Below are 26,908 nucleotides of genomic sequence, written 5' to 3'. Positions count from 1 at the left end.
TTTAGTTGGTAAAAGTTTAATGTCAACTTACTTATAAAAATGAAAAAATATTTTAACATTCACCATACAATTGAGCAACCTGGCCCTACCGACTACTAGCTACAGGAAGGCATTTAAGGAAATGATGGCTGTGTCAAAACAAAGGCTAACTTCAGGCATGAATGCTGCTTTAAAAACAAAAAAAAACCCAACAAAAAAAAAGAAACCCAAAAAAAAGGGAAAAGAAAACAACCCCCAAATTTCTCTCACTTGCAGGAAGCTAGATGCTTAGCCTAGTTTTTAAAGCCAATTACAAAATCCTCTTTCATACTGGTCCAGATGTCTTGACAATTTCTTCTTCTAACAGAACTGTCAAAAGAAAGGAATTTTTATGAGATCTTCATACAGCTTATTTCTAAATCTTTGCAAGAAGAAACAAAAATATGACACCATACTTTGGATATGGAAATTACTAAAGCATTTGCTTGTATCATACCCATTCCTTCACTCAAGCATCTTTATACAAGATGCATTTGTAACCGCGACTTTACAGAAGGTTTTAATGACAAATGAACTCTTCCAGGTGCTACATCAAATAATTTCTAAGCTTTATAAATTATTTTGGCATCTTGGAGTATATATTGATACAATATTCAGTAGTAACATATATAAAACTAGATGCATGAAATTATTGCTGTAATCTTAACGTATGCTGTGCAACATAGTTCTGCAGTGTTCTTAACAGAAAAGTAAGGGAATGTGGGTACATGCTTCATATTGTGTGCTATCGCATCTGAAATTACACATTTTACAGGGCTTCATTTCAGTGTTTCTCCACTTCATTGGACTACGTGTTCCTCAAAAGCTTTACAGTTCCCATTTCCCAAACTTGGGGAAAAAAAAATCAAGTTATCACTCATCGTGGCACAGGAATATGGATCAGTCATCTCCTTTTATCCCTTCTCCTTTCCAGAGTTGAAAAAAAAAAAAAAACCAAACCACCAAAACCAACCCACAACAGAAAAGACAATAACAAAAGGTCTAAAAAGGCCAATTCCACTCATCAAAGCACAGATTAAAAAGAATTAGAATATCTTTGGGTAAAGAAAACTGCAGTGACTAACTTGCCACTACTTTGTGTGGCAAAGCAGTATTATAACTAAACATCACAAGGGTTCAATTAATGTCTTGCCACTGCCTACTTGAGTGATCTCATGTCATCAGTCAAAAATACATTTCTAACCTAAGCAATTTTGCACTATCAACATATAATATCATTAATGAGGTAAGCAATAACCAAAAGTCAACAGAATCTCAGTTGTCGTTTACTGTAAACCAAAATTAAGCACAGAGCCTGGCTGTCTGCTATCAAATATGTGGAGCAGTCTATCAGTCTTACCTTCCATCTGTTTCCACATTCATTACAGACAACAAACGTTGTCATGGGTTCATCGGCACTGCGGGTTTGAACCTTTAATAAATGCAAAAGCCAGAGCAAAAAAGGAAAATCAGTATCATCAACTGTCAGTATATGTTCCATGTAAAGGTTTAAAATCAAAGTTTAACATTAAGGAAACATATTTGAATAAAAATATAAGTTAACTTTTCATATAAATTGAAACTGTTATTTTTTCTCTAGGCATAAAGCCATCATAAACAGGTTTTGACAGATTCAGCACTAAAATATCAATTTTAGCATAGAAACTGCACATACTTCTAGGAAAAGACTGCTGTAAAACTACATGTTCAGTTCAGCTTTACATATATTTACTGATGCAAAGGCTTGAAAGTGTCATGATTTGAAAAACAGCTTGCTACTTAAAGCATCCAATACACAGTATTACAAATGCAGCTGATCCTATGATTGAAATTACACGCCCTGAAGTGCTGCTAAACAAATTAAATCCCTGCTTCTTGCACATATTTCCTAATTAAAACAGAAAAAGGTTGTAGGAATGACTGTAAATCAGGGTCTAATTTAGTCAAATGGTAGATTTATATATATGATGTATATTTTATATGTATGCATCATTATTTTCTGCTATTTATTCCCTCTGTAAAGAAAAGTATACACATACCAAAACCAGTAAATTAGCCCTTCTCCATATAAAACTGTATTAATACAAGATGTAATAAAAGAATTCACAAAAACTCAGCAGTGCAAAGAAACTGACCCTTCAGGCTATATAGTTAATCAATTTGGATTTACATAAAATCTTTGGTAAATCAATACAACATTCTTTCATAAGCACATCTAAGTAGACCCAACTATCTTCACATACTTTGTAATTTGCTAGCGTTTTGTTAAAGTTCATTTTGTAATTAAAACATTTTCTCTGACACTGTTTATATAGAACTTGAACTTGAAAAAGGAAAACAAAGAGCCTGATAACCATGTACCTGGGTGTATGTACAGTTCTTCTTTTTGCACTTGCCACATGTAAACAGATCAGTTTGGGTACCTCCTGTTTTAGCCATCTGGTGCTCTCTAATAGCCTCTTTGGTCAGATTTTTGCGCATTTCTTTCAGCTCATCACTTGCCATTTCCTGTTACAGGCAAAGAGCAAACAGAGTTTAGTAGAGAGTTTTAGTTTTAAACAAGCCATTACCACTATGCAAGCCCATACCATTTTTTTTATTTAGAATCTATGAACAGCAACATGACTGAAGGGCAAAGTAATTTTACAACTTTTTAATTTTATAAAACTGAAGTTGGGATATTTCACAGCACAGAAGGTACAAAAAGTTGGTGGGTTTTTTTTTTGTTGTGTTTTTTTATGCAGCTGGAAAAAGAAAACCAGTAAAAGCTGTAATATCAAACACCTGGAAACATTTATATGTAAATGCATTTCTGAAGTTCAGAAATGTAATACAGAGAGAAGGTAGAGGATAACTTAAATTTTTCTCTAGAGAAGAAAAAGATTGTTTCCCTAGGTTAGATTCTTCCATAATTATCTCACTGACCTATAGAAGATTATTCTAGGAAAAACTTACACTATTTTGACTATTTCCATACTTGTACTGGGAAATATAGTAAAGCTGTAACTTCCCATATGTTACATTTCATTTCAAAACACTAACTGAACAGCTCAGATTCACCAATTTTCTTTTTCCTTTAAAACAGTTCTAGTGTGCAGGATATCCTCAAGGTACAGTAATCACATATGCATAGCAAAAACCAAGTTGTTCCATTTTTCTTCAGTAAAGTTTTATTCCACATCTCATGTAAAGGGGGCTAGGGATGTTAGCCATTGAGTTTTTAATTCAACATATTAATTGATACAAAGAAAGGGTACTGGTTAACACAAAACATGTATTTGTGCATATGTGTATACATACAGTAGAAAGAAAAACTCTAAGTATGTACTAAAGATACAATCTCCTGGGTTTTTTATATACACTCTTTTATCAGTCTGTTTGCCTTTATCTTTACATAAATATAAAGAAAGGAGAAAACAAAACACCCCAAAAAATCCTTTCCTTTAGAAAAAAGCTAACCATGATTTTCATTACATCATCTTAAATCCCACTTCCTTCAGTCTCCAAGATACTGCTTTACACCTCATTTGGATGGGTAGAATCCAAAATCTATGAGCAGAACTATAAAATGGAAACCAGATGTTAACCATGCTTTCATTTTTCTCTCCCATAAAATCTGATTTTTCATTTGACTTCCTAAATCTCATTTTATTTATAAAGACAGCAAGCATCTCAAAAGGAATTTGTAAAGACAATGAGCATGTAAACGGGAATTTCTATTCAAGTGCTAAAAATGTTCTTTCAACAGGAATTTAATTGGATTTAAAAGACAATTCTCCTAGCTTCTTTCCCCTACCATTTATGGCTTTTTCTATTTATTGTTAAGAGTTTTCTTCAAATTCAATTCAAGAATTCAAAAGGCAGATTCAAGACATAAGCTTTAGATAAACACTGAAAATGCCAACAGGAGGGAGACTGATCTTTGAAACCACAGTGCTCTGCCTTGCACAAACATAAAATAGCAGAGGTTAGCATTCAAAAAACAAATGGCAAGACAGACTAACACATATCCAGAAAAGTGAATGTGTAAGCAGCTTGCAGTCATTAGCCAGTCATATTTACGTCTTCCTGAACTTACAAACTACATCATGTGGCCTTTTAAAACCGGCACAATATACCATGTTTCAGGAAATTTGCATGCAACAGCTTATCTGTCTTCTGACTTACAGACAAAATAAGGCCTTTAGGACCATTAAGACACCACTTTCATTCCCTCTGTCCCAACACAGCCTTGCACAGACTGTGCAAGCCACAAACACGCCACAGTATTTGAAAAGCGCAGACAACTTATATACATTATTTTTATGGCTAGGCCCAATAGAAAAACAGCTCAAGACCTATGCTTTGCTTACCTCTGCTGTCATTTTGGCAAACTTGTCAGGAGGAATGTTCCCACATAACACATTTTTCCTTAGGTTAGGATTCTTTGCATCCTTCAGATTCGATATTCTACTTCGTACCCTGTTTTTGTATTTCATATCAGTGTTTTTTAATTCTTGAAAAATAGGTGCTTTGGATTTAAGGAACAAACCAAGTAAAAGCAGAGCACTATAAAGGATTATTTCACGGAGTCAAATTTTCTAAAGCAATGTACTTCCCCACTGCTGATCAACTCCTCCTTCTACTTTTCTGTTCAACGCAGAAGACTCCACATCCTTTTGAAGCCTAATCATCGTTTGGCACATGGTCAGTGAAACGTGAATATTTGGGCAGTAGGATGTCAACTGAAATTGCGAAGTCACCCATAAATTTATGTCTAGTGCCCTGACCTCATCCTGAGGATTAACTGGTTTCTAAACCAAATATTCAGCTCACTAATAGAATTTTAAAACAGGCTTGCAACAGAAGCAGGGAATTCCTTAACAGAAATGGTGGCTGACTGTAACTACCAAACAACATTAGCAAGTTAGAATCATGAAGCTTAAACTATTTCTATGCTTAAGAATATGCCTCCCCCGAAAAAAACACCCAAAACCCAAGGTAAAAGAAAAAGAAGCTCAGACCTCTGCTGTGTAACTATTCAAACACTGCTAAGAGAACAACCTTTTTCAAAATCCAGAATAATTTAGAAATAACTTGTAGAAAATGAAACAGACATTATAAAAATATTAAGACTGTTAACAAGATTTTAAAGTAACATAGAAGAGCCCAGCATTTTATGTCAGAATACTTCAGTAAGATACAATACTGCTGCTGCAATGAAAACATACTGAACTGAAAAAACCCACACACACTCACCTACACACATTCCTACATGTTTTAAGACAAATCATTTAGGTTGTGCTGGTTTGCCAAACACTAAATTTCTGCACTGATGTGTTGGACAAAGCTTGCCATTTCTCTTTTAAATAAAACTTTAAAAATATTCAATGTGTAGGTCCAGTTAATTATATTTAACTAATTATTAATGCTTTTAAAATATACTCTTGTTCCAGAGCATACAGATGTGCAACAAAGGATATCTTCTTCAATCTGAGAACCCAGCTCCTCTTCATCAGCACCAATAGCAATGTAATCATCTGAGAAAAAACAGAATATTAGTAACCTGACAATCTCATCAGTGTTCTACATCCCTGAAACTCAATCTCAGCCAATTATGAAACAACTGCAGTTGAATTTTCTTTTTGTATAGGTAAGTTTAATTTACTGTCTACTTACCACTTCAAACAACAAAAATAAGTGAAATGAAGAGCAACCAAAGCTTTAAAAAGTAGAAAAAGCCTAAATATTTCACAAAAATAAGTTCTGACATCTAGTTGCAAACATAGTAACAAAAATCACTGCTATACAGAAAAAAATTTAACATTCTAATAGGATTGGCAAATACCCATCTCCTCAGCACAGAACAAGCTATTCTAAGCAGAAAATATTTTGTATTGTGTTTCGTCAATTGTTTCAGTCCACACAATACAAGCATAAGCAATTAATGTTTTGCATGCAAGAGAAAGATTTCATTAGAAACATAGTAATTAAATAACAGAAACAGTATTATTACATTTTTGTTTTAAATGCAAAGCAGAGATGTGTCATAAAACATGTAAATTAGAGGAAATAAAACAGTGATTTTGAAGAAAACTCAACACTCGACCTAAATTATCTCAAGATAATTGTTTATCGTTTCTGACCAAAACCCTTACTCATAAAGACAACTGCCTTTCCAAGAAAGCTTAGGACAAATTAGATACAGTATGTGTTTTCCTCCTTCTCATTTTAACATGGGTGTACTTCACCAAGTAAGCCAAACACCATCTCTCGTTCAATCTCATGCAGAAGCCTATAAAATCAGAAGATAACCTTATTTTTTGATACCTGTATTCAATCCACAGATGATCAGTTTATAGGTCTTGTGGAACACATAGCAAAAAGGAGTTCTTGCAAAACTAGCTAAAATTAAGCTACATAGAATTATGAATACTAAGATGCTATGTAATTTCTAGTCACAAAGTCACTGAACTACAGATCCAGAGGACCACAAATTCATGGCCTTTAGTCAGCTTTGATTACTGTCCATATCTGAATTTCTGCGAATTAAGTGAAAATAAAAGAGGGTAAAAAAATAAGACTCAGAAGTCTGCTTACACTGGGTCAGGTTATGCTAAGCTAAGAATAGAGGAACAGGACTGGGTCATAAGTTCCGGTAGAAAAGGACCCACAAGAAAAATATCAGATCATTCTGAGGAGTCCAGTTTCACTTTGCTCCTCATCTAGTGCTATCATCAATTTGTCAATTTAAAGACACCCAAGTGTACATGAGGGAGGAAAGGAGAAAACAAAACAGTCAAGGAACTTACAGATGCCCAAAAGCATGAAGATAGAGCAATGCAAGATTGTTATTGCAATAGTCCTATCTCAATGAATCCTCAAAATTAAACTGAAAAAGAGAAAGCCTTCAAAAACCACAATGTGAAGGCCTCCAGGGTCTCTGGTGTTAAGAAAGGCAGGTGTGTATATAGTGGCATTCCTGGTCAGACAGAAGACAAAAAAAAACCAGCAGCTTCCAAAGAAACCATTCAAATGAGGCATTTCATTCCTGAAAAGAAGTTCCACTGTAGGCAAGATATCAGATGAACAGATGACACAAAATGTCCCGTATCATCAGCAACAAAAATGTGTTCCAATACATTCCCATGCTGTCAAGGTTACTTACTACTTGCAGTCTGGGGGAAATGGCGTATGGGTGTATACACACAAAAGGACATAAACAGGGTTTATTCTACCCTACAGGGCTTGAGAAAAATAGCGGGAGAGACTGAAATAGAGAAGAAGGAAAGAGTTAAAACTCAAAAAATAGTCTACAAAAGCTCACCTCCTGTTCTGAGAGCTGCAGAGAGCATTTCTCTGCATTTCACTCGTACAGAATCCGAAGTGCTTGGAGCCCGGGGAAAAGAAGGGATGAAAGAATTTGAGGGAGCACTACCCTCCTCCTTCCTGCTGCTGGAATTGCTACTTGAACTGCTAAAAAAAGGCAAAAAGAAAGCTACTATTAATGTTTTTCCCCCCTCTTCAAATAACTTTGTTCCAGGACAAAACACAGGTCTTTTGCTATACCCATTTGATGGTATTCCAAACAAAAAGAACATAAGCCACCCTTTTAAAGCTACTTATAGCTCTAGCGTCAATACAATTTTAAAAGTGTCTAGAATATTCACCAGGGTATTCCACACAATAGAGACACAGCAGGTATTTCATTCTATTATGTGGCATGTAAGTTTTAGTTCTTTACATTAACATGAAATCTTTTCTTTCCCCCATGGAACTTTAAAACACAGTGAAGACAGGGAACACTAAGATGCACCCTGCAGGGAATGCCTTGCATTCAGTCTGCTTACTGTACTGAAGTGGTAGCAGGATGACAAACAAGCAGCTTTGCAAACTGTAAACTAGAAAGTTTTCAGCTTGCATCACAACAAATGATTTAGAGGTTAATTTCAATTTGAAAACGGCTGCTACAAACTAATTCACTAAAACCAGAAATATAGAGAAGAAATGGGCCTGCCGGTACTATTTTGCAAATGTTCTTCAGTTCCTATAATGTCATTAACATGGGCTCATTTTTTCTGATAACACATATTTCATGTTTACCAAAAAAGTGCAGACTGAGATTGTTTATTGAATCTAAAAGCTAACAGACAAAAGTAGTGTTCTAAACCTCTAACGTATGCAATTACCAAAAAGCTGTGACTGAAAGTTGTTTCACAGTTCTCAAAGCTCAGTGCTATTGAGAAAGTACTAAGTACTGAGAAAGGCAGGAGTATTTGACAGATGAGACAGATGGAATAAACAGTAACTAGTCTGGCTGTATCTTGACCTGAGATTTTTATCTTTAATGTCAGCAGCAGCATGATTTACTTCCCTAACAAAACACCATTTCTTACATAAATCTATTTCAGAAAAGAATGTGGAAGCTGTCTCTAATACGACAAATTTTGACCAATCAATTTAATGTTTATACTGAGTGAGATCACGTGTATAGTCATGAAGAACTTCGCACCTTTCTTCTCTTGCTTCAGGACTATTTTGTGAGGAAGATGCAGGCTCCTTTTTCTTTTCTTCAGAATCTTTATCAGTTGAAGGTCCATCTGGAAATACAAAACATGAGAAACTCATTTACCCAGAAATAGTAACCAGTTTAAAGCAGTGGTAAAATATCTTTGATGATTTCTCCAAACCAGTTGGAAATGCTATCAGCTCCCACTCTCTGCTTTGACCTTCTCTTGCAGTACAGCCTTCCACTCCCCAACACCTTCGCCAACCCAGCAAATGGAGAATGACAACACTTCAGATCCTTCAAGTCAAGTCCAGCATCTGCTTAAACTGGCAGTGAAGACATGATGAAAACGTAGACTTTTATGATTTATTTTTGCCAACACACGTGCATGACGTAAACAGTAAGCTCTTAAATTACTGCATCAGGTCCCTAGAGCTTGTCTTCCATGTTTTAAATACAAGTTCCTACTAAATACATGCCATTCTCTTTAGATATATTCAGAGGATTTCTACTAAAGGACTGAACCAAATGAAACTGTGGGGCAAAAGCTAACACGGTTGCCAAAAGATATAAAGATCATTTTCACATGCTTTTGAAGGAGTTTTCCAGGCACGCATAGGGTATTTTTTGTGATAGCTCTGAAATTGTCTTTTTATTAAAAAAACTTGTATTTGCCTCTCCCATACAGGCTATGTTTAATAGTGATCTTATAAAGACTAAAAACAAAAGCCTTTATTAAAAAAGGTAGACACAACATTTAACTTTAGCCTAGAAAAAACACATACACCCTTCTATTGTAAAGAGGAATTCAGAGTGGCTAAATCAAGCTCCTGCTTTGATTCACTCTCTAGAAAGGCTGACTCTCCACTACCTACGGAATAAGCCTAGCAAGACTGGCATCACTCACTGACAGATTTTGTGAATTCCTCTCTCTAAGCCCTCACGAAGCTGCTATTACCAGTCTAAATCCACAGACTGTATTACTGGGATAAGCATATATTACAAACTGTTAAAATAACTAACAACAGATCAGGAAAAGGAGGGAAATCTGATAAGGCTCAGTCTTCCCCACAAAGATGTCTTGAACTAGGTATCTGAATCGTAGAATCACAGAACAGTTTCTGTTGGAAAGGATCTTGAAGATCATCTAGTTCTAACCCCTCTGCTATGGACACCTTTCACAAGACCAGGTTGCTCCAAACCAGCCAAATCCTTGTTTAAGCATCTAAAAGTATCCCCATTTCCATCCCTGCATTTCTGTGGGTAACTTGATGGTAGATAACAAAAAAAAATCAGGTATCTTATTAAAGCACTAAGCTTTTTTTCTTTTTCCTAGAGAACAGAAAAATAATGTACTGGGTTATTTTTAATAGTAACAATTTACATTTAAGGTTACACAGAAATATTAAACTGAACAGGATTTTGATCCTTTTTAGTTAAGGAATTTATAAAACAAAGTATCACTGTATTAAAAAATCATCGTCATAAAAGGAGACCAGATACAGCCGTACTGGATCAGAGCAAGCACCCATTTATTAGTCTGTCTCCAGCTGTACCTAAAGAAATGCCCACAAAACAGAAACTGGGCAAGCACACAAAGACACTTCTCTAGAATATTTCCTCAGCCTTCAACAGGTCACCTACTGTTTGTAACTTTATATTCAATCTTTACTAAATTTCACCATTAAACAAAAATAGGAAAATTAAACACAGTAGATGAGGCACTTGGACTGATTAATAAGCTAAAGCTGTTACTCAAAAAAATCCTCATAAAGATATTCATTTATCGGCTATTATTTTAAAAAGTAATTTCACTAGGAAAGCAAACAAGGCTATAAACTGATCACACAAGTTGTTTTCTATGACACCTAAAATGCACAATACTAAGAGAAAGAAGACAAATCCCATTTTTAACATGCAAATCCACATGACTACTCTCTATGGCAACAAACACATGATATATGATTTAAAAAAAACCTTCTAAATCTGCACATAATCTCATTTACCTTCATCATTTATGTGACCATTTTTGTCAGGGGATTTAAGACAAACTGATAGATCAAACAGCTATCTTGGGGTACACCTCAGGTTCTGCAAAGCAGCGTATCTGCCTCAGAGCTGAGCTCTGCTTTAGTCCATTTACCTCCATTTATTTTTCTGGCACACAAGTTGTCAAATTCAGAGCTGACGTAGGTATCTCCTGCTTATTTTGCATCAAACACACCACTACGATATAGCTGGCACCTCTTTTTAGTTTATCAAACACTTCCATTTAGCTCAGCACTGTTTCAGAGAAGGCAGGCAGCTTGAGAACATCTGCCAATACCCCAATTGCTTCCTTCCCTTACGAAGGGCAGGGTATACCTGAGGTACGGGGAATAAAGCAACAGGTAAAAGCGCAGCTCTTTCTACACCTGCAGACTAGTCTATGCAAGTGCACCTCACAAGGTCAGACTTCAGCAGCTGAGACCACTGGAACATCTTCAGCAAGTATGTCTCCAAAACCACAATTTCTTTAATTGCTTAGAAGACTTTACACATACTTCTGTTCAATCCAGTTTCAGAAATCTGCAAACAGAGTTAACAATGTTCTCTATGGGCTAGAAATATTCTCCTAAGTGTTTAAGTCATTCACCCTTGTGGGTCAAATTGGAAAACACCAAGCAGAGGAGACCTGGAATGGAACAATGACAGCTAATGAGGATACAACCAACCACAGAAATTCTAACAAAGTAAAACAGAAAAAAATGGACCTTCTGTGAGAGATATTTAAAAATTCCAACAAGCAAGTGATTCACATCAGGAAGTCTATAGAAAATCATAAATATTTATATTATATAAATTATAAGTTCCTTTAAAGATGCACCATTACTTTTTTCAGCTTCATAGAGCTATTATAGTTTAACAAAACTTTTTTCTGAATAAGTTGAACATTACAGTTTTAGCTACTCCAGGTTCAGAAGGCCATAAGAAAAGTCTTTAAGAGTTTTTTCTGTTTGCTTGTTTAAATAAGAGATGCTAGTTTATATTAATGCTGCTTCTTTAAAATACAAAAACCACACTGAGAATATGAATTGAATATCAGCCATTGGAATAAGACTATCAAATTCTAACTACTGCATTGCAGCTTTTACTTGGGACTTGCAATTAATTTGAAAGATACTTCTAGCTTCTCCAGTGAAATAATCTTTTCAGGGGTCAAACATGACATAACAGTGTTCTTTGTTACTAGAACAGAATTTTTAATGTAATAATATGTGGCCAGATAATATAATTGATCTGAATGTTAGAAGCCATTAACAGCTTCATTGTAGATTTTTGTAATTATATTACAAGTGAACTCACGACATTTGCTAATAGCAAGAGAAAAATCAGAAAATATAAAGATGCCATGTTCTGTATCTCAAAGAAGCAGCAAATGCTCCATCCCTGGCAGTGTTCAAGGCCAGACTGAACAGAGCCTTGGGCAAGGTGCCCTGCTCATGGTAGGAGGGGGTCAACTAGATGATCTTAAGGTCCTTTCCAACCCTAATCATTCTATGATTCTATGCTATTAACTTATAAATTTAACTTTAAATAAAGAATTTTTTTAAACTGAGATTTTTTTCAGAATTATTAAGGAAAGGTGGCTAGTTATTCCCTGGAAGCAGGTTACCGTTGGTTAGTGATACAGGTATCACCCCAAAACTTGGAAAGTTTTCTGAGTATTAAGTTAAAAGAAAGAGATATTAGAACAGGTAACTGATGGCATAGCTATTAATTTAACAATGACTATTTAATAGCTCTTCAGACCACACATTTTCCAGACCCTGACAAAAATAATCCTCAGATGCACAAGCAGCTACACTTGTTGGCAATTCCTCTGCAAGATGAAGTAAGACATGAAGCTAAGATCAGAAAAGCTTCTTCCTAGTAGCAGCATAGGGAGGAAAAATATCTAAAATCTATAACAGAATCATTAATTGTTTGCCATTTTTAAGACTTATTTTCAGAATTGACAAAAGAGCATGACATATGAACTTTGCTATATGTATTTTCTCTCCTATACAGTATGATATAATTTGCACCATGTGCTATTATCTCTCCATTGATAATCTGAACAAAATATAGATCTACTAACTGCACATGAAACAGTTCCAAAGATACATTTAACACAAGACAATTTCCAAAGCTCATACTTGATATGGAAATGAAACTACTGAAATAACTTCTGAACTTCATATCTTATAAAGACAGGTACTCCAATCAATAGGAAACAATACCCTTAAACACTGTTAGACTCTAAGGAACTTTTTTTTGTCAATAACAATTTTTTGAGCAAAGCCACTAAGTTACTGGATGTCCTTGAACGACTTTACCTAATGACAGCTGTCATGGTTTAAGCTCAGCCAGTACTCAGAACTATGCAGCCACTTGCTCACTCCCCCTTCTTCTTCCCGCTGCCCCCTACCCCCAACAACTCCAGAGGGATGGGGAGGAGAATCGAAAGCATGTAACTCCCATGGGTTGAGATAAGAACAGTCTGGTAACTAAGGTATAACACAAACCACTGCTGCTACCATCAGTAATAGTAATGATGATAAGGGAAATAACAAGGGAAGAGAATACAACCGCTCACCACCCATGAACTGATACCCAGCCCGACCCAAGCAGCCATCTAGCCCTTCTGGGTAACTGCCCCCATGTTTATATACTGGGCATGACGTGCTGTGGTATGGAATATTCCTTTGGCTAGTTTGGGTCAGGTGTCCTGTCTCTGCTTCCTCCCGGCTTCCCCGCCTCCCTGGCAGAGCATGAGACTGAGAAAGTCCTTGGTCGGAGTAAACCTTCCTCAGCAACAACTAAAAATACTGGTGTTATCAGCGTTGGTCCCAGGTTGAAAGTCAAAACCACAGCACTGCACCAGCTGCTAAGAAGGAGAAAAATGACTGCTACTGCTGAACCCAGGACACAGATCTAACATAACTGTAAGATAATATTAGACCTTTCCAGCTTGCTCCAGTAGAATCAAACCCAGGTTTGAAATAACAAAGGAATCCATGAACAAAGTAATCAGAGTAAAACACTCCTGTAAAGACTGGCTGGTGTTACCGTCTCTTGACAACATCAAGCACTTCAACATTCTTTTAAAATAAAATTACTCAGGCATGCACTTTTTTTGGAATAAATATTTCAAAATGTTCATGAGATTGTTTTTAGTACTGGCAATAGGTATCACACATGCACTTAATGTTAAGATGACTGTCCAATCATTTTGCATTTCAGTATATAAACTTACTGGAGTTTACTTAGAGCTCTGGACATTCTTTTTCACTATACACTCTTAAGAGTTCAGCAAGTAACTATTTGTAATGGAGAATGTTAAATTACTTTAAGAATTTGTTGTTTTTTAATAAAAAATAACACTCCTCAATCTAAAATGGTTGTGCATAGATCCATTATCTGCATAGCATATCCTATATATTCAGCTACTTGGCAAAACAATCATTTGCAAATCCTGTGTTGTAACTCCACAGTATTTTATTCTGAGAGCTGAATTTGCTTCCTTATGTAAACTGTGACCAACTCAGTTGTGTGGTTTAACATTCTTACAGCAACACCTAGAAGTGATCTCCCACTGTAGCTCACTCAGTGAGTCACTTCAGACAACACTTGGAAGCCTTGTGCTGGGCAGCCTTTGACACCCCTTAAAAAACACTGGTAGCCTTCCATGGCTCTAGTCAAGCTATAAACATCTGGTGATTCACAACCAGACTTTGATTCCTTCTCATGTTTCCCATACATTCTTAAAAGCTGAGTTCCAATAGCATTGAACTTAAACAGCACAAGCAGCCTGAACAGTCAACAATTCTTGCCCAAATTCAAAACGTCATTTATAAAAATAACTCACAAAGACTTCAGATCTCTGAATACAATGCTTGGTATGATTAGCAGCTGTCCACTTCTGCTGCCATCTTTGATCCACGGCATTTTACATGTACTATAAACAGCACAACGGAAACTGATTTCTCAAGCACAGCTCAATATACGGTATTTCGTATTCTTCTGAGAAAGTCAAAATTAATGACAAAACAGAATAAGAGTACTTTGTAAGATTCCCACCCACACTTTGTGCAGCCCAGATAGCCTACCTTCCACAATTATGAAATATCAAGTTCTAATGAATTATTAAGCAATGATATAAGGTGAAACATTTGCCCTACTACACCTTATTATAGAATCACAATCAAGGAGAATTTAACTAAGTTTTGAATTCAAGCACTGCTGTTTTTTTCAGGAATAATCTGATTTTATGTAGTAAGTGCACAACCAAACTAGTCTAGACCTGCCACAACAATGTGCATGCAATAATACCTTTCCTATAACAAAAATTAGAACACAAACAGTCACATCCCCATTGCCTCAAGAAGAAAGCATTCAGTTTTGATTAATGTCAAGTATTTGCTATTTACTTTCGAATTTCTCGTATGTCTGACTTCACCTAATGCAAGAAGAATTAGGCAGAACCTCCCAGCTGTCTTACAACAACCTGAATGTGAGCCACCAAAAGGGGAAGGTCCACCTTGCTCCAACTGTAGGTTACTGCCACAGTCTCTGTGCAGAAAACAGTAACTGCAAACAGGCTGGACCAGAAAACTGACACAGCTGAAACACAAGCCAGAAGAACTGAAGAAAGCCATTAGCTTCCAACTGGTCAGTTCCCAGCTCTGGTCTCCTGGATAGCTACTGGAGCACCAGTTGCAGCACAGGAGGGAAGCCAGGACCACCCCTTTTAGCAACAGTCTGCACCCAGATTGACCTGCTGCAACCACCAGGCACCACAGTCTTATTCCAGATTTCCACAGCATGACCATACTCTGGTTCTCCCTGTGTTTCGCAATGTCTGAACATTTAAGGATCAGTCAGCTGTCAGAAACAATATAGAAAGCCAAGTTTGACTGACTTTAACTGACTGTGTTAAAAAAAAAGACAAGGCTATTTTTACAGTCTCAACAAATACATACCAATTCCTTTGCTCATTAGCATCCCTCACCCACTGCTCCCCCCCCCCCCCAAAAAAAAAGAGCAATCCCCAGAAATGCTAATTCAAGAAGGGGTAGGGGGGAAGAGTATTTCCTCTACTTTGTTGCCTAAACTAAGTCACAGTATCACAAATTTGCACCTTTAGATTAAAAAGAAAAAATAACTTTGATAGGACTTTTTATTTTAATTTAGGTTAATAACTCGAGAGCTAGGTTACTCAATTCAGCTGCTGCTTTTAGAAGTCTTTAGAATAACACAAGTAATATGTAAGTCCATTTCTCCACTTATGTATCTCACCATTTTATGCACTGGATAGAATACAGTTGGACTTCAAATTCTTAGTGGAAATATAAAAAGTTCATAATTTGCACTATTTGTCACTGAATCATAGAATCATAGAATAGTTAGGATTGGAAAAGACCTCAAGATCATCTAGTTCCAACCCCCCTGCCATGGGCAGGGACACCTCACACTAAACCATATCACCCAAGGCTTCATCCAACCTGGTCTTGAACACTGCCAGGGATGGAGCATAAACTCTGATCAAATCCTTTATGAAGTACACATTTAATCTGTAAGTCATTATCATAATTTAAAAAATATTTTATCACCATATCTAGCATTACCTAATTACTAAAACTAATCTAACTTTTAAAATTAAGGATAAAAAAATTATGTCTGCTGTAGAGACTGCTGCTTCTTACTATAATGTAGAAGCTGATAGGATCGTAGTAGTCGTAGTGATAGGACAAGAGGTAATGCGTTAAAACTTACACAGGGGAAGTTCAGGACGGTGGTAAGGAAGAAATTCTTTACTGTGAGGGTGGTGAAGCACAATGCTCCATCCCTGGCAGTGTTCCAGGCCAGGCTGGATGGGACTTTGAAAAACCTGCTCTAGTGTGAGGTGTCCCTGCCCATGGCAGGGGGACTGGAACTAGATGATCTTAAGGTCCTTTCCAACCCTAACTATTCTATGATTCTGTTCAATGACAGCAGTGACAAATTCTGTTTCTACATACATACACTGCCAGATGGATACAAAGTAATTCCTAAACCATTTACAAGAGAGTAATAAAATACTTTACCATTGATGAAAATGAGGCTGACTTCAAATGGCAGGGAACTCTAACTTTTCCAGGTATTTAGACAGAATGCCACATATTTCCAATCAGCAGGACATTAAGTAAACTGTTACCTGTTTCAAATTTTAACCTTCCTAAATCTTAGTTTACCCAAAATTAGATACAAAGAAATGAAACAGAGTACAGCGTATGAACAAGAACAGCTGGACCCAGTTTGAGGTTTGAATATTTTCAAACACATTAAGTACTACAAAATAACCCTGAATAAAAACCTGCTAACAGAAAGTTCTCATTAACTGCATTCACTGCCTTAAGGAAAATTAAACAAAAAGTATTAACTCACTAATTGGTAAGTTGTTTAAAACTAAGCAGGTTTTAGAAAGTGCAGATCTATTTCCCACTACCTGTAAGTTCTAACAGACTTCTAACGTCTATTTTTTTCTGTTTTCTTCCTCTTCACACACCACTTTATAACCAAACTTCAAAGCCACCATACTCTCATATGAGATTTTGCATAAGCTTTTCAGAACACCTGTTATATTTGACAAAGGAAATGGTCCAGAACAGGTTCGTTAGTGCTTAGTACTGCAATACAGTCACTCTAGCTCAACAGCAAGCAACAAGACTTCAGAAATGAGTCATGTCACAGAAACTGGCTTCCTACTGCTCACCAGCCCCAATAAAACATATTAACTTTTTTCTATCAATGCCCTTTCAGGGTACTGCACTGGTGATAGTCAAAGAGTAAAAACCAGCTACCTCAGTGCAGAAAGTTTCAATACTTACACAGGAGCACAAACATACCTAAATAAAGGCAGTGTCTATGTTTTGCATTGAGACTGCACACAGTTAAAACATGCAAGAACACGGAGAACACACAAAAACGTTTGTGTCACCATACCTAACAGTTTTTTCCAAGACTTGATCAGAGATTTTGCTAAAGATGTAACTTCTTCATCTGTGCTTTGCTTGCGTATTGCATTCACTGACATTCCAATTCTGGTAGACTGCAAAAGAAAGAAAAATAACCCCTATGAAAGGTGAAACGAAGACAATTTAACAAGCAAACATACATAAAGTTGTACCTTTACATATATTTTTTAAAGTATATTTTTTCCTGGTTTCGTGCTGTGGGGTTTGGTTGTTTTGTTCTTGTGTTGGTTTGGTTTTAAGAATATCAGGATGAAGTGGTGCCAGCCTTCACAAAACTTATTTTAACACGGACATTTTAAAAAGAAATACAATAGTATTACCATTTGTTGCCATCACAGAAGTTGGAGGGAGGAGAGGGCAGCAAGAAGAGTCAATCAGAACATTTTTGCTCCCAAACCACTTAAAAACAACTCTGCGGAGCTAGTTACTTAAACTACATACAACATACAAAACATCTAACAATGCAAAAATTGTACCTACATCTTCACATTATATAAAGTTTTTAGCAGGTATTTTAGCCTCAAAGCCTTATTTTTCTGTGAAGCAATGACTGTATTTATGTTTTGGCATAATCAGAAGCTTGCTGGCTGCTTCAGTGACTCTTAGAAATCCTGTTTAGCAGTTGCAGTAGAAGTGGTAATACTAGTTGGGAAAGACCACATTTTAGGTTCCTAATAATTTTGGTGATACTGAGAGTCTTTAAAATCTTAAGCACACAGGGTTCTGCTTTTAGATAGAACCAATTAAGGCTAGCATACCTCTTTGAAAAGGCTAAGATAGTGACAGGCTTTAAACCTTTGGCACTACTGCCACCTATAGAATGAAAAGGAGATGCATTTACAATTCACTCCTTTTAAGACTGGGAAGATTAGGGTACAAATTTAGCTCAAAAGCAACAGTTTCATTTTAGAAGACTTCTGACTAACCTGTTAACCTAACAAGTAAAACATTCCCACGCTTTTAGTTTCACGAGAGGAGAAAAGCATTTAACAACACAAATAAGGATTTTATTATCATTTCATATTTTGGCTAATGACCACATTTTTTTTGTTCTTAAATGCTCAGGTTTGTTGCATTTACTATTTATGGGACTAACTATAAATTTTGTATTTACTTTTGCAATAGTTCATCCTAAATTTCCTTCTCCTTTAAAGGAAAATTTCAATCTTTGTGACTTGCTAAGAATGGAAATGATTTGTTCCTGTAAATTACTCCTTACAACCCACACAACGCTTCCTTGGAGCACCACAGATGTGCTACATGACTAGAAATGTATTGAAATATTCAGCAGCTATTTCAGCAAAGGGAACACATCAAATAACCTCAGCTCTGAGTATCAGCTCTGAACACGTATTTTGGGTTAAAGAAAACAGTTACCTGTAACTGAAGTGTTTTGGGATGGACTCATACTAACAGCACATCCAACTCTTGTGATATTTTAAACACATTCTCAACATTATGTTTAGACAATAAATAATAACCTGCTTGAAATTCCACAATATACTCACCATACATTTTTTTCATTCAGGTATCTATAAAAAAAACCCCAACCCTCCCTTGATAACTATGCACAACCACAGCCTACTCTCATCAAGTAAAAGACACCAACTTACAGACTTATTTACACAAATAAAATTAAAAACATCAAGTAAAACTCAAAATTAATTGGATAATTTGTTTTCTTCTTCTGATCACACAAGAGAAACATGATGGTAACAGTTTACTAAAAAGGCAGTATGTAAACATAGTTAATTTGTTTGCTTTTATAGAACACTTGACCTCACCTTGCCTAAAGAGAGGGGAAGGAATGACCCACCAATTTATCTGCCTGCAAACTGACACTGGTTATTGCAAAAGATCAGTGTTATGTTCTCAAAATTACAGTGCTTTAAAGACAAATCAGCTGTCAGCACTTGAAATTTCTTCAGTCTTCCATCCTGCAGAGCTGCTCTTGTCAGAGCTTTTTTAAGCGGAAAACTCCAGTATTTTTGCCTAGCCCACTGTTACCTGTTGAATTGCTTTCTCTCTGTGACATTTTATAAGTGTGTAGCTATATGAAAACCTTTTTCAACCAGTCCAAAATGCATTTTAATGGATCCTTCTTCCCCATTTCAAATTCTAGACCACCTTTTCATCTGCTTGCTGAGTAAAGAGGCTCAGAGACAGCACAAAACAGCTGTCTTCACCCCTGAAGCACTCAAGCTGCAGGTTAAGTAGCCTTTAGTTGGTACAAGCAATAGCATATGTAACCTATGACTAAACCCAAAACAAAGTGTATGGTGGCAGCTAGTCTTCTCTAAACCAGAGCAAATGAAAAAAAATTAAGGAACATAGCTGATGAAGTAACCATTGAAGCAGGAAAAGGTGTTAGCAACTTTTAAACTGTGAGAGAGTAGGACAGAGAATTGGTGACCTTCTGGACCAAAGCAGAATCAAATCAAGCCCTGAAGAATAACCATCTCTAGGTTTCCCAGGTCCCATCAGCTGGCAAAAAGTCATTAACAAGGACTGTAGATTACAGCCTACTTTTGCATACTTGTATTCAATTTCCAGTAAAACCTGTTTGTTAAAATAAAGACCGTCTGTCTCACTCATTGTTCAGCTCTGCACTGCCCACAATTAGCACCAGGGATGATGCCTTTAATACTGTGTGGCTGCTAAATAGATCTGCAACTCTGACCACCGGATAAATCACGTGTGAGGAAGGCTACTGGCTCTCTCCCTAGCTAAGCAAGGATCAACTTGCTTACATAAAGCTCATTAGACATGACACACTCATGTTATTGTCTGTAGCCACTTCAGCTTTCTGTGACAAAAACCCCTCAAGAAAGACACAAGCACAAGTCCAGACTACTGATGTGCACCTTCCTGTTCCACACACCTGTAAATTGTTCAGAGAAGCTGGAGAGCTCAGAGTAAAGCAATAGCCATATTACAGGAAAATACATAACTTCTCATAGTAGACAGGAATAGGAATAATGAAACTATCATATCATCTAGCAATGCTTTTCTCAATGTGTGCGTGTATATACATACACAATATGGAATACAACATATATAATATATATAACATATATATATGAAATATAATATATACTATAATAACACTCATTCTTCAAAGGAGTTTCAACATTGGAATCTATTTTAATAGTGCAATCTTCTTCAGAATTTGCTGGCTACACCGTCAGAGTTAATATCTGCAACATAATAACAGTAAGAAAATAATACCTGCAACAACTCAAGGGTCATGGGAATATTCTTAAGCTCCTTCAATAAATCAAGAGCTCCAGCCTGCAAAAAAAAAGAAGAAAAAAAAAATGTCAAATTCAGTAGCAATCAGGTGCTTTAAACATAACAACAACATACTCTTTCTTATCTGCTTTCAAGGTCACAGATTGGATTCAAATCACCAGTTCCAAATTATCCACAGAACTACTCTAGGCCAAGGAATGTTCTGCTTCACAAACTCTAATCATTAACAGGCCTTAACTCAGAAATCTGAAGACTAGAAAAGCTTTATGCCATATAATTGAAATGCATTGTCAACTACTACTTAACCAATACACATCCTCAGGAAAACAGCCTCAAGGGCACTTCACTTAACAGCATCAGAAAACAACACAGAAAACAGCACCAATTTTCAGTTCAGAACAATCTCTGCTGTTTTAGCACAAGAACCTGGAGTTGAGAAGCTCTGCACAATGCATCAATAATGCATATATGTACATACATATAAATATATAGTAACCATATATAGCAAACATTCTTGCAGTGGTGTGGTAAAGCCAAAACAGTTTACTGGTTTAAAAACCATGATCAGATTACACTGTTTTACTAGACACAGCTATAGTTTCCCCCAGAGAAAAAAACAACTTTGTGGGTATGTCTACCAACAAATGTCCAAATAAAAAAAGCTGAGCGAGACTTGTCGTTCAAGTCTTACTTTCAACCATTAAATTTGCATATTAATTCAATGAAATACAGATTAGTGCAGAAAACACTCTTCAGCCTATACCAGACTGGCAAAGCATCAGCATGCTGCAAACTAGAAGCCAGAGCCCACCCTAATGTGCTGTAACATCTGAGCTAATCCCTTTGTTTATTATTTGGCTGTTGTGGGCTTTTCTTTTATCCTTTTCCCATGCTAAGACCATAAGGAAAGGCGAAAAATAACACTGTTTAAGCAGCAACTTTCTAGATAAATGGCAATTTCAGAGACTTAACTGTTAGATATTAATAAACTCTATACACAGCTACTCTTAACAATTCATTCTTTAGCAATGTTGGCCTTACTTAAAACTAAGGCTTTCATAAATGTGAGCTCCATAATTTAATTTCTAACCAGCCTCTACTTAAGCAAAGCTCTGCACCACCCACATCTTACTGTGCACACTTTGCACACAAGAGGCCACTCAGGCTAAGCCACTTCCCCTCTGTTTTGTTTTTTTGATTCATGAGGTTTAGAAATAAACCCCACAAAATTTCCATCCTGCAGATCTTTGGAATTCCTCTTTCCTTACCTCTCTCTCAACACATCCTATTTTTGGTTACTTTAATATGCATTTTCCTTGCCTTTATTTTTAAATTCTCCCTACTCAACTTCTAATATGACACCTGTTGCAAGGAAATGCTTGTAATCTGTTGCATCTGCAGGTCTTACAATTTAACCACTAAAGACAGCACATAAAATAACCACCAAGAAGCTGAGAAAGATGAAAGTGCAACTTCTGTGTCACATGCAACAGGCACAGCTTTGCATATTTTCAAATGTCTGCTACAACCTCTGTTTTTTTTAAACACATCTGATAGCAAAGAAGCCTCTAAAAACAAAAAACATACATTTCACTGTGTCCCACCTTACACAAATTCAATTCACTTACAAAACTAAAGAAGTCTTATTTAACTTCTATTCATGATATACAGAACTTTTATAGCAGCAACGATCCAAGACCGGGCAATGTTATGCTGTTTTCAGGAGCTAAACTGACTTATCATACTAAACCATTTCTTCTTCTACACAGCCATAAACGTGGTTTCTTCTGTGCACAGATCCAAGTAAAGCAAGTTAATTATCTTCACTGCTACAAAACAAATTCAAAACAACGTTCTTAGCTGAAACAAAACGAATGACAAAAGTCAACATGCCATTTTCAAATATACAATCTAACACCACCTCTGAACCGATAATTAGCAAACTGGGAACAGTACATGATTTCAAAATAAACCTAGGTTACTGTAGTCTGCAATTTCAGCATAACAATGATGCTGTAACGCAAAGTAGAACTCTCCTCACTTCATCTTAGAAATAGTCAGAATCTCTCTGCCTCTAAAACCCCTTTCCAACTGTACGTCAAAATAACTTTATTACTCCAAGTATAAACATTTTCCAAAACTAGTAACTTGATACACTGCAGGTTAACAAACCAGGCAACAAGTAAAAAAACCCACCCAGGTATTCTCTACACAGGTGTTACCTACACTTCATAGTGTTTTCCGTACCAAATTACCCAAATTTCTAATACATCAATGCTTTCTAAGTTTTTATTCTAAGCAATTATATTAAGTGTACCAAGGATTAGATGCCTTAAAATGAAATATAATTTGAGTTTAAACTCACAGCAACTGAACAGTTTTTCATAACCACTTTTCCTGGCATAAAGTCAAATGCCTTCCTTTTCGCAAAACCAGACTGGAAACTGCACCATAAATCTTGCAATTCCTATTTTTCCAATGTAATGTTAAAAGAATAAAAACAAACAAACAAACAACACATTATTATAAATCTTCTTTTAAAAGCATTTCTATAATTTTATACTAAATGAAAGGCAATGCCCTATTCCACTAGGACAGTTGGCTTTCAGTTTAGGTTGCTACTTGAATTAATGGAAGTCAGCTTCATACAGATTTAGTAGATTGCTCCTCTCAGCTTCCCACAGTTGCTCAAATCACAACACCAGAATGATGTCACATAGTCATATTTTAAAGCTAATGGAGTATGTTTCTCAAGACAGCAGAGACATTCTGTTTGAATTCTGTTCTACTTAAGGCAGCAAACATTTAGTAACATGGACAATTTTACATCTTCTCTAAACTTACTCAACTGCTCCTGATTTTTTTAACCCAACCCTTTTTTCGTACTTGCTCATTAGAGCAGCATAATGAAAGAAAAATGCATTTATGTAAAACAAAAGCTATAAGGAAGGCACTGCATGTGTTTTAATCCAATCACAGCTATTCTGAAGGAGGAGTACCTATTTCAAAGTACCTGAAGTAACAGCAGAAATATTCATCTCACACTGTATTAAATACAACATTTCATTATTATTTTGTCCTTCAAACCAAAAGAACTGCCTATATCACTTCATTAAAATAGTTAGAAAATCTTCACACCTGCAACTAAATCCCTTTATTTTTTTAATTGAGGGGTTTCAAATCATTCTCAAAGATATACACCAAATACCTGTTCTTGTTGAGTAAAAATGGAACAAGGAATACAAGAGGTTGTCAAGAGCACCATTATCTAGCAGGTACTTATTTAAAAATGCATGTCTCATTCAGCTTCATCTTTGTGAGACAATGAAGTACATTCCCTTCATAGAAATTATCTTAATTTTGCTAAAGTTAAAATTCTAACTGGAGGGCAGGATTAGGTAGGAAATCACATTGTGCAATTAAAGAAGAAATAAAGAAGAAATAACAAAGGCTAGTAAGGAAAACACAGAGACATCTCAGTTAGATACCGATGTAGTTCCTCTCCTATCCACAACTAAGTGTTTTTATGTACACGTGCTTTGGATAAAATCTCAGATCTCCACTACTGGCCACAGAGGCAGCTCAAGCCCTCAGCCTCAGAAGGTTTTTGAGACAGCCTCAAACTAACAACAGAGCCTCCTGTATGCAGTCATTACATGGAACAAATGAGCTCTGTCCCAACAAAGTACAGAATCACAACTGCTTCTGGTGCTCCTGTCACTCTTGAGCCCGGGAGAGGGGTGAAGATGAAGACCCAAGTGCTGGCTCTGCCTGGCCCTGCCGAGTCTGGTCAATTGACCTACCCTGATCCTAGCAAAGACACTGCACTGCTCCTTAGAGATTTTAAAGGTCAGTAGGTTACACATGCCACAGTACAAATAGGTGTCCCCAGCTGCTGCTAGGAATTACACTCAAAATCCTAAACCTCCCAGACTATAGAGAAATACACTGTGGTCACCTGGAACATCTCTGGTATCACTGCAGTGCTGCTCTCCAGCACCAATAGTAATTCTTATATTAACTGGGAATTGCCATTTTCTTTCTATTGTCAGAAGTCTTCCAAGTAAAAATGTCCTTTCCAACCCTAACTATTATATGATTCTATGAATTGACCACACTTCATCATTCTCATTTCCATAGTATTTAAAGATTTCAGTCAGTATGTTTCCACCCTTTGACACCTCATAGGAAAGAGCCACTACTTTTAAAGTCAGGAAAGTGAGATAGTGAATTCTTCTGTGCTGAAAAGCATGGAGAATAGAAATAAAAAGAAAGAGGGAGAAGACCAAAAGGAAATAAATAAATCAAATGAAGAAATGTTGGTAATTAAAAAAATCCTTTCACTAGACAAGGCTCCTGCATCCACACTGTATCATTAGAAGGTTCAAAGGCATCAAAATTAAACCATGCAATACTACAGAACATCAAGGATTTTGAAACAAAGCAAAGCATAGCCTGTTTGCCCTTGCAATTAATTTGTTTGGATTATGAACGAAACAAATTTCATTGGTTTAATGCCACCAGTACCTCTATAAACATGCAAGCCCTACTAAAAAAAATATTTACAATTTCTATTATCTTGAATGGAAAAAGAAAACAACCCATCTATAAATTTAAGTTCCACACCACTCAGTTAACACTGAGTATTTAATGTTATAACACAGAGAAAAACAAAAGAAAACCAAAAACAACAAGCTTAACTTTATGTATTAAAACAGTAGCTTGCAGGAAGATCAGGAATCATAAATACACAAATTACAAGAGAACAACTATGTGCTTTGCTGATAAGCAGTAAACACACTTTGCAATTTACTTGTATGCTATTTTATGTGTAGCCATAATCAGATATTTGGCTGTTACTGCACACTCTGATTTTATGTATTGTGATTTTTTTGTAGCAACAGCATAAACACTGTAATGTTACCTAAGTAAGTTCTGTATCAAAGGCATGAGAATACCTTGAAGAATCTTGAAGTAAACTGAATTCTATCTAACTGTAGTCTACCTCCATTCTGGAGCTAAAGTTATTAGGATTGTTCATTCATATCTGAATACACACCCTACATAAGGCTCCAGTTTTCATGCTTGGAAGTGAAAACCCATCTAAAGGAAACCGCTCCGCAGTCATTCTCCTCTAGTCGGCCGGGCTCCCCCATCACTTCACGTCCTGCTCTCGATCAAGGCCGGTATTATCACCGAAACAATACTGTCTCTCGAGCAAGGCCGGTATTATCACAGAATCACAGCATTGTTTGGGTTTAAAGGGGCCTTGAAGTTCATCCAGTTCCAACTCCCCTGCCATCGGCAGGGACACCTTCCACTAGACCAGGTTGCTCAAAGCCCCGTCCAACCTGGCCTTGAACACTGCCAGGGATGGGGCAGCCACAACTTTCTGGGCACCCTGTGCCAGTGCCTCACAGCTATTGCGATTTTAAGGAATGGGGGAGAGGAGGGAAGCTCAGATCAGTGCTCTCAGTGCGCGCCGCTCGGTGCCGGACAGAAGCCGTCTCTCGGTCGGAGACGCCGGGCGCGACATCGCGCTGGAGCGGGAAGAGGGAAGCCTCCCGGCCCGCCGCCGAGGATGGCCAGAATAACCCGCCGCGGCAGAGGCCCCCCTGACAAGGCTTGGCACCCCGCGGCGGCCGCGCCGGGCCGACCGTCGGCTCCGCAGCTTCTGGGCCGAAACGGAGCCGGGCGAAAGGCCTCGGCCCGGGAGGGGGCGGGACGGATCTCGGGCCCGCTGAAACGAAGGAGAGCGGGGATGGCCGGGGCTGAGCCGGGGCCCGCGGTGTCTCCGCGCTGCCGAGCTACCTCCCGTCCCGCCCCATCCCCGCTCACCGCGTTCTTCTTCTGCACCATCTTGTCCATCTTCTTGGCGATGCGGATGATCTCGTCCTCCGTGGTCATGGCTGCGGCGGTCCCAGCTGGACCCAGCGCGGTGGGTGGAAGATGAAGCGAGCGGAGCCGCGCAGACCCCCGTCCCGTCACGTCCCGTCCTGTCTCTCGAGGCGCGGCTGGGACCTCCAAAGAGGCGAGCGGGCAGGAGCGGAGCCAGGCCGCGGCGCAGCGCCCCGACCCGACCCAGCAGCCCGAGCGGTGGCGCCAGGCAGCG

General features: G+C 37.3%; 1 protein-coding gene across 1 annotated transcript; it reads right to left on the bottom strand.

The window, feature by feature from the left end:
• TCEA1 (transcription elongation factor A1) lies at positions 1-26,908 on the bottom strand. Its single transcript, XM_034066529.1, has 10 exons — positions 26,635-26,908; positions 20,773-20,835; positions 17,513-17,618; positions 8,510-8,597; positions 7,325-7,473; positions 5,481-5,537; positions 4,371-4,525; positions 2,380-2,526; positions 1,379-1,450; positions 1-348 (listed from the first exon to the last, which is right to left on the bottom strand). Exons 1-10 carry the CDS (start codon positions 26,701-26,703, stop codon positions 340-342), a joined length of 915 nt encoding a protein of 304 aa, XP_033922420.1. The 5' UTR covers positions 26,704-26,908; the 3' UTR covers positions 1-339.

This window comes from Melopsittacus undulatus, chromosome 1 (genome assembly GCF_012275295.1).
Source record: "Melopsittacus undulatus isolate bMelUnd1 chromosome 1, bMelUnd1.mat.Z, whole genome shotgun sequence".
Classification (NCBI taxonomy): domain Eukaryota; kingdom Metazoa; phylum Chordata; class Aves; order Psittaciformes; family Psittaculidae; genus Melopsittacus; species Melopsittacus undulatus.
This window is presented reverse-complemented; position numbering and strand designations above follow the sequence as displayed.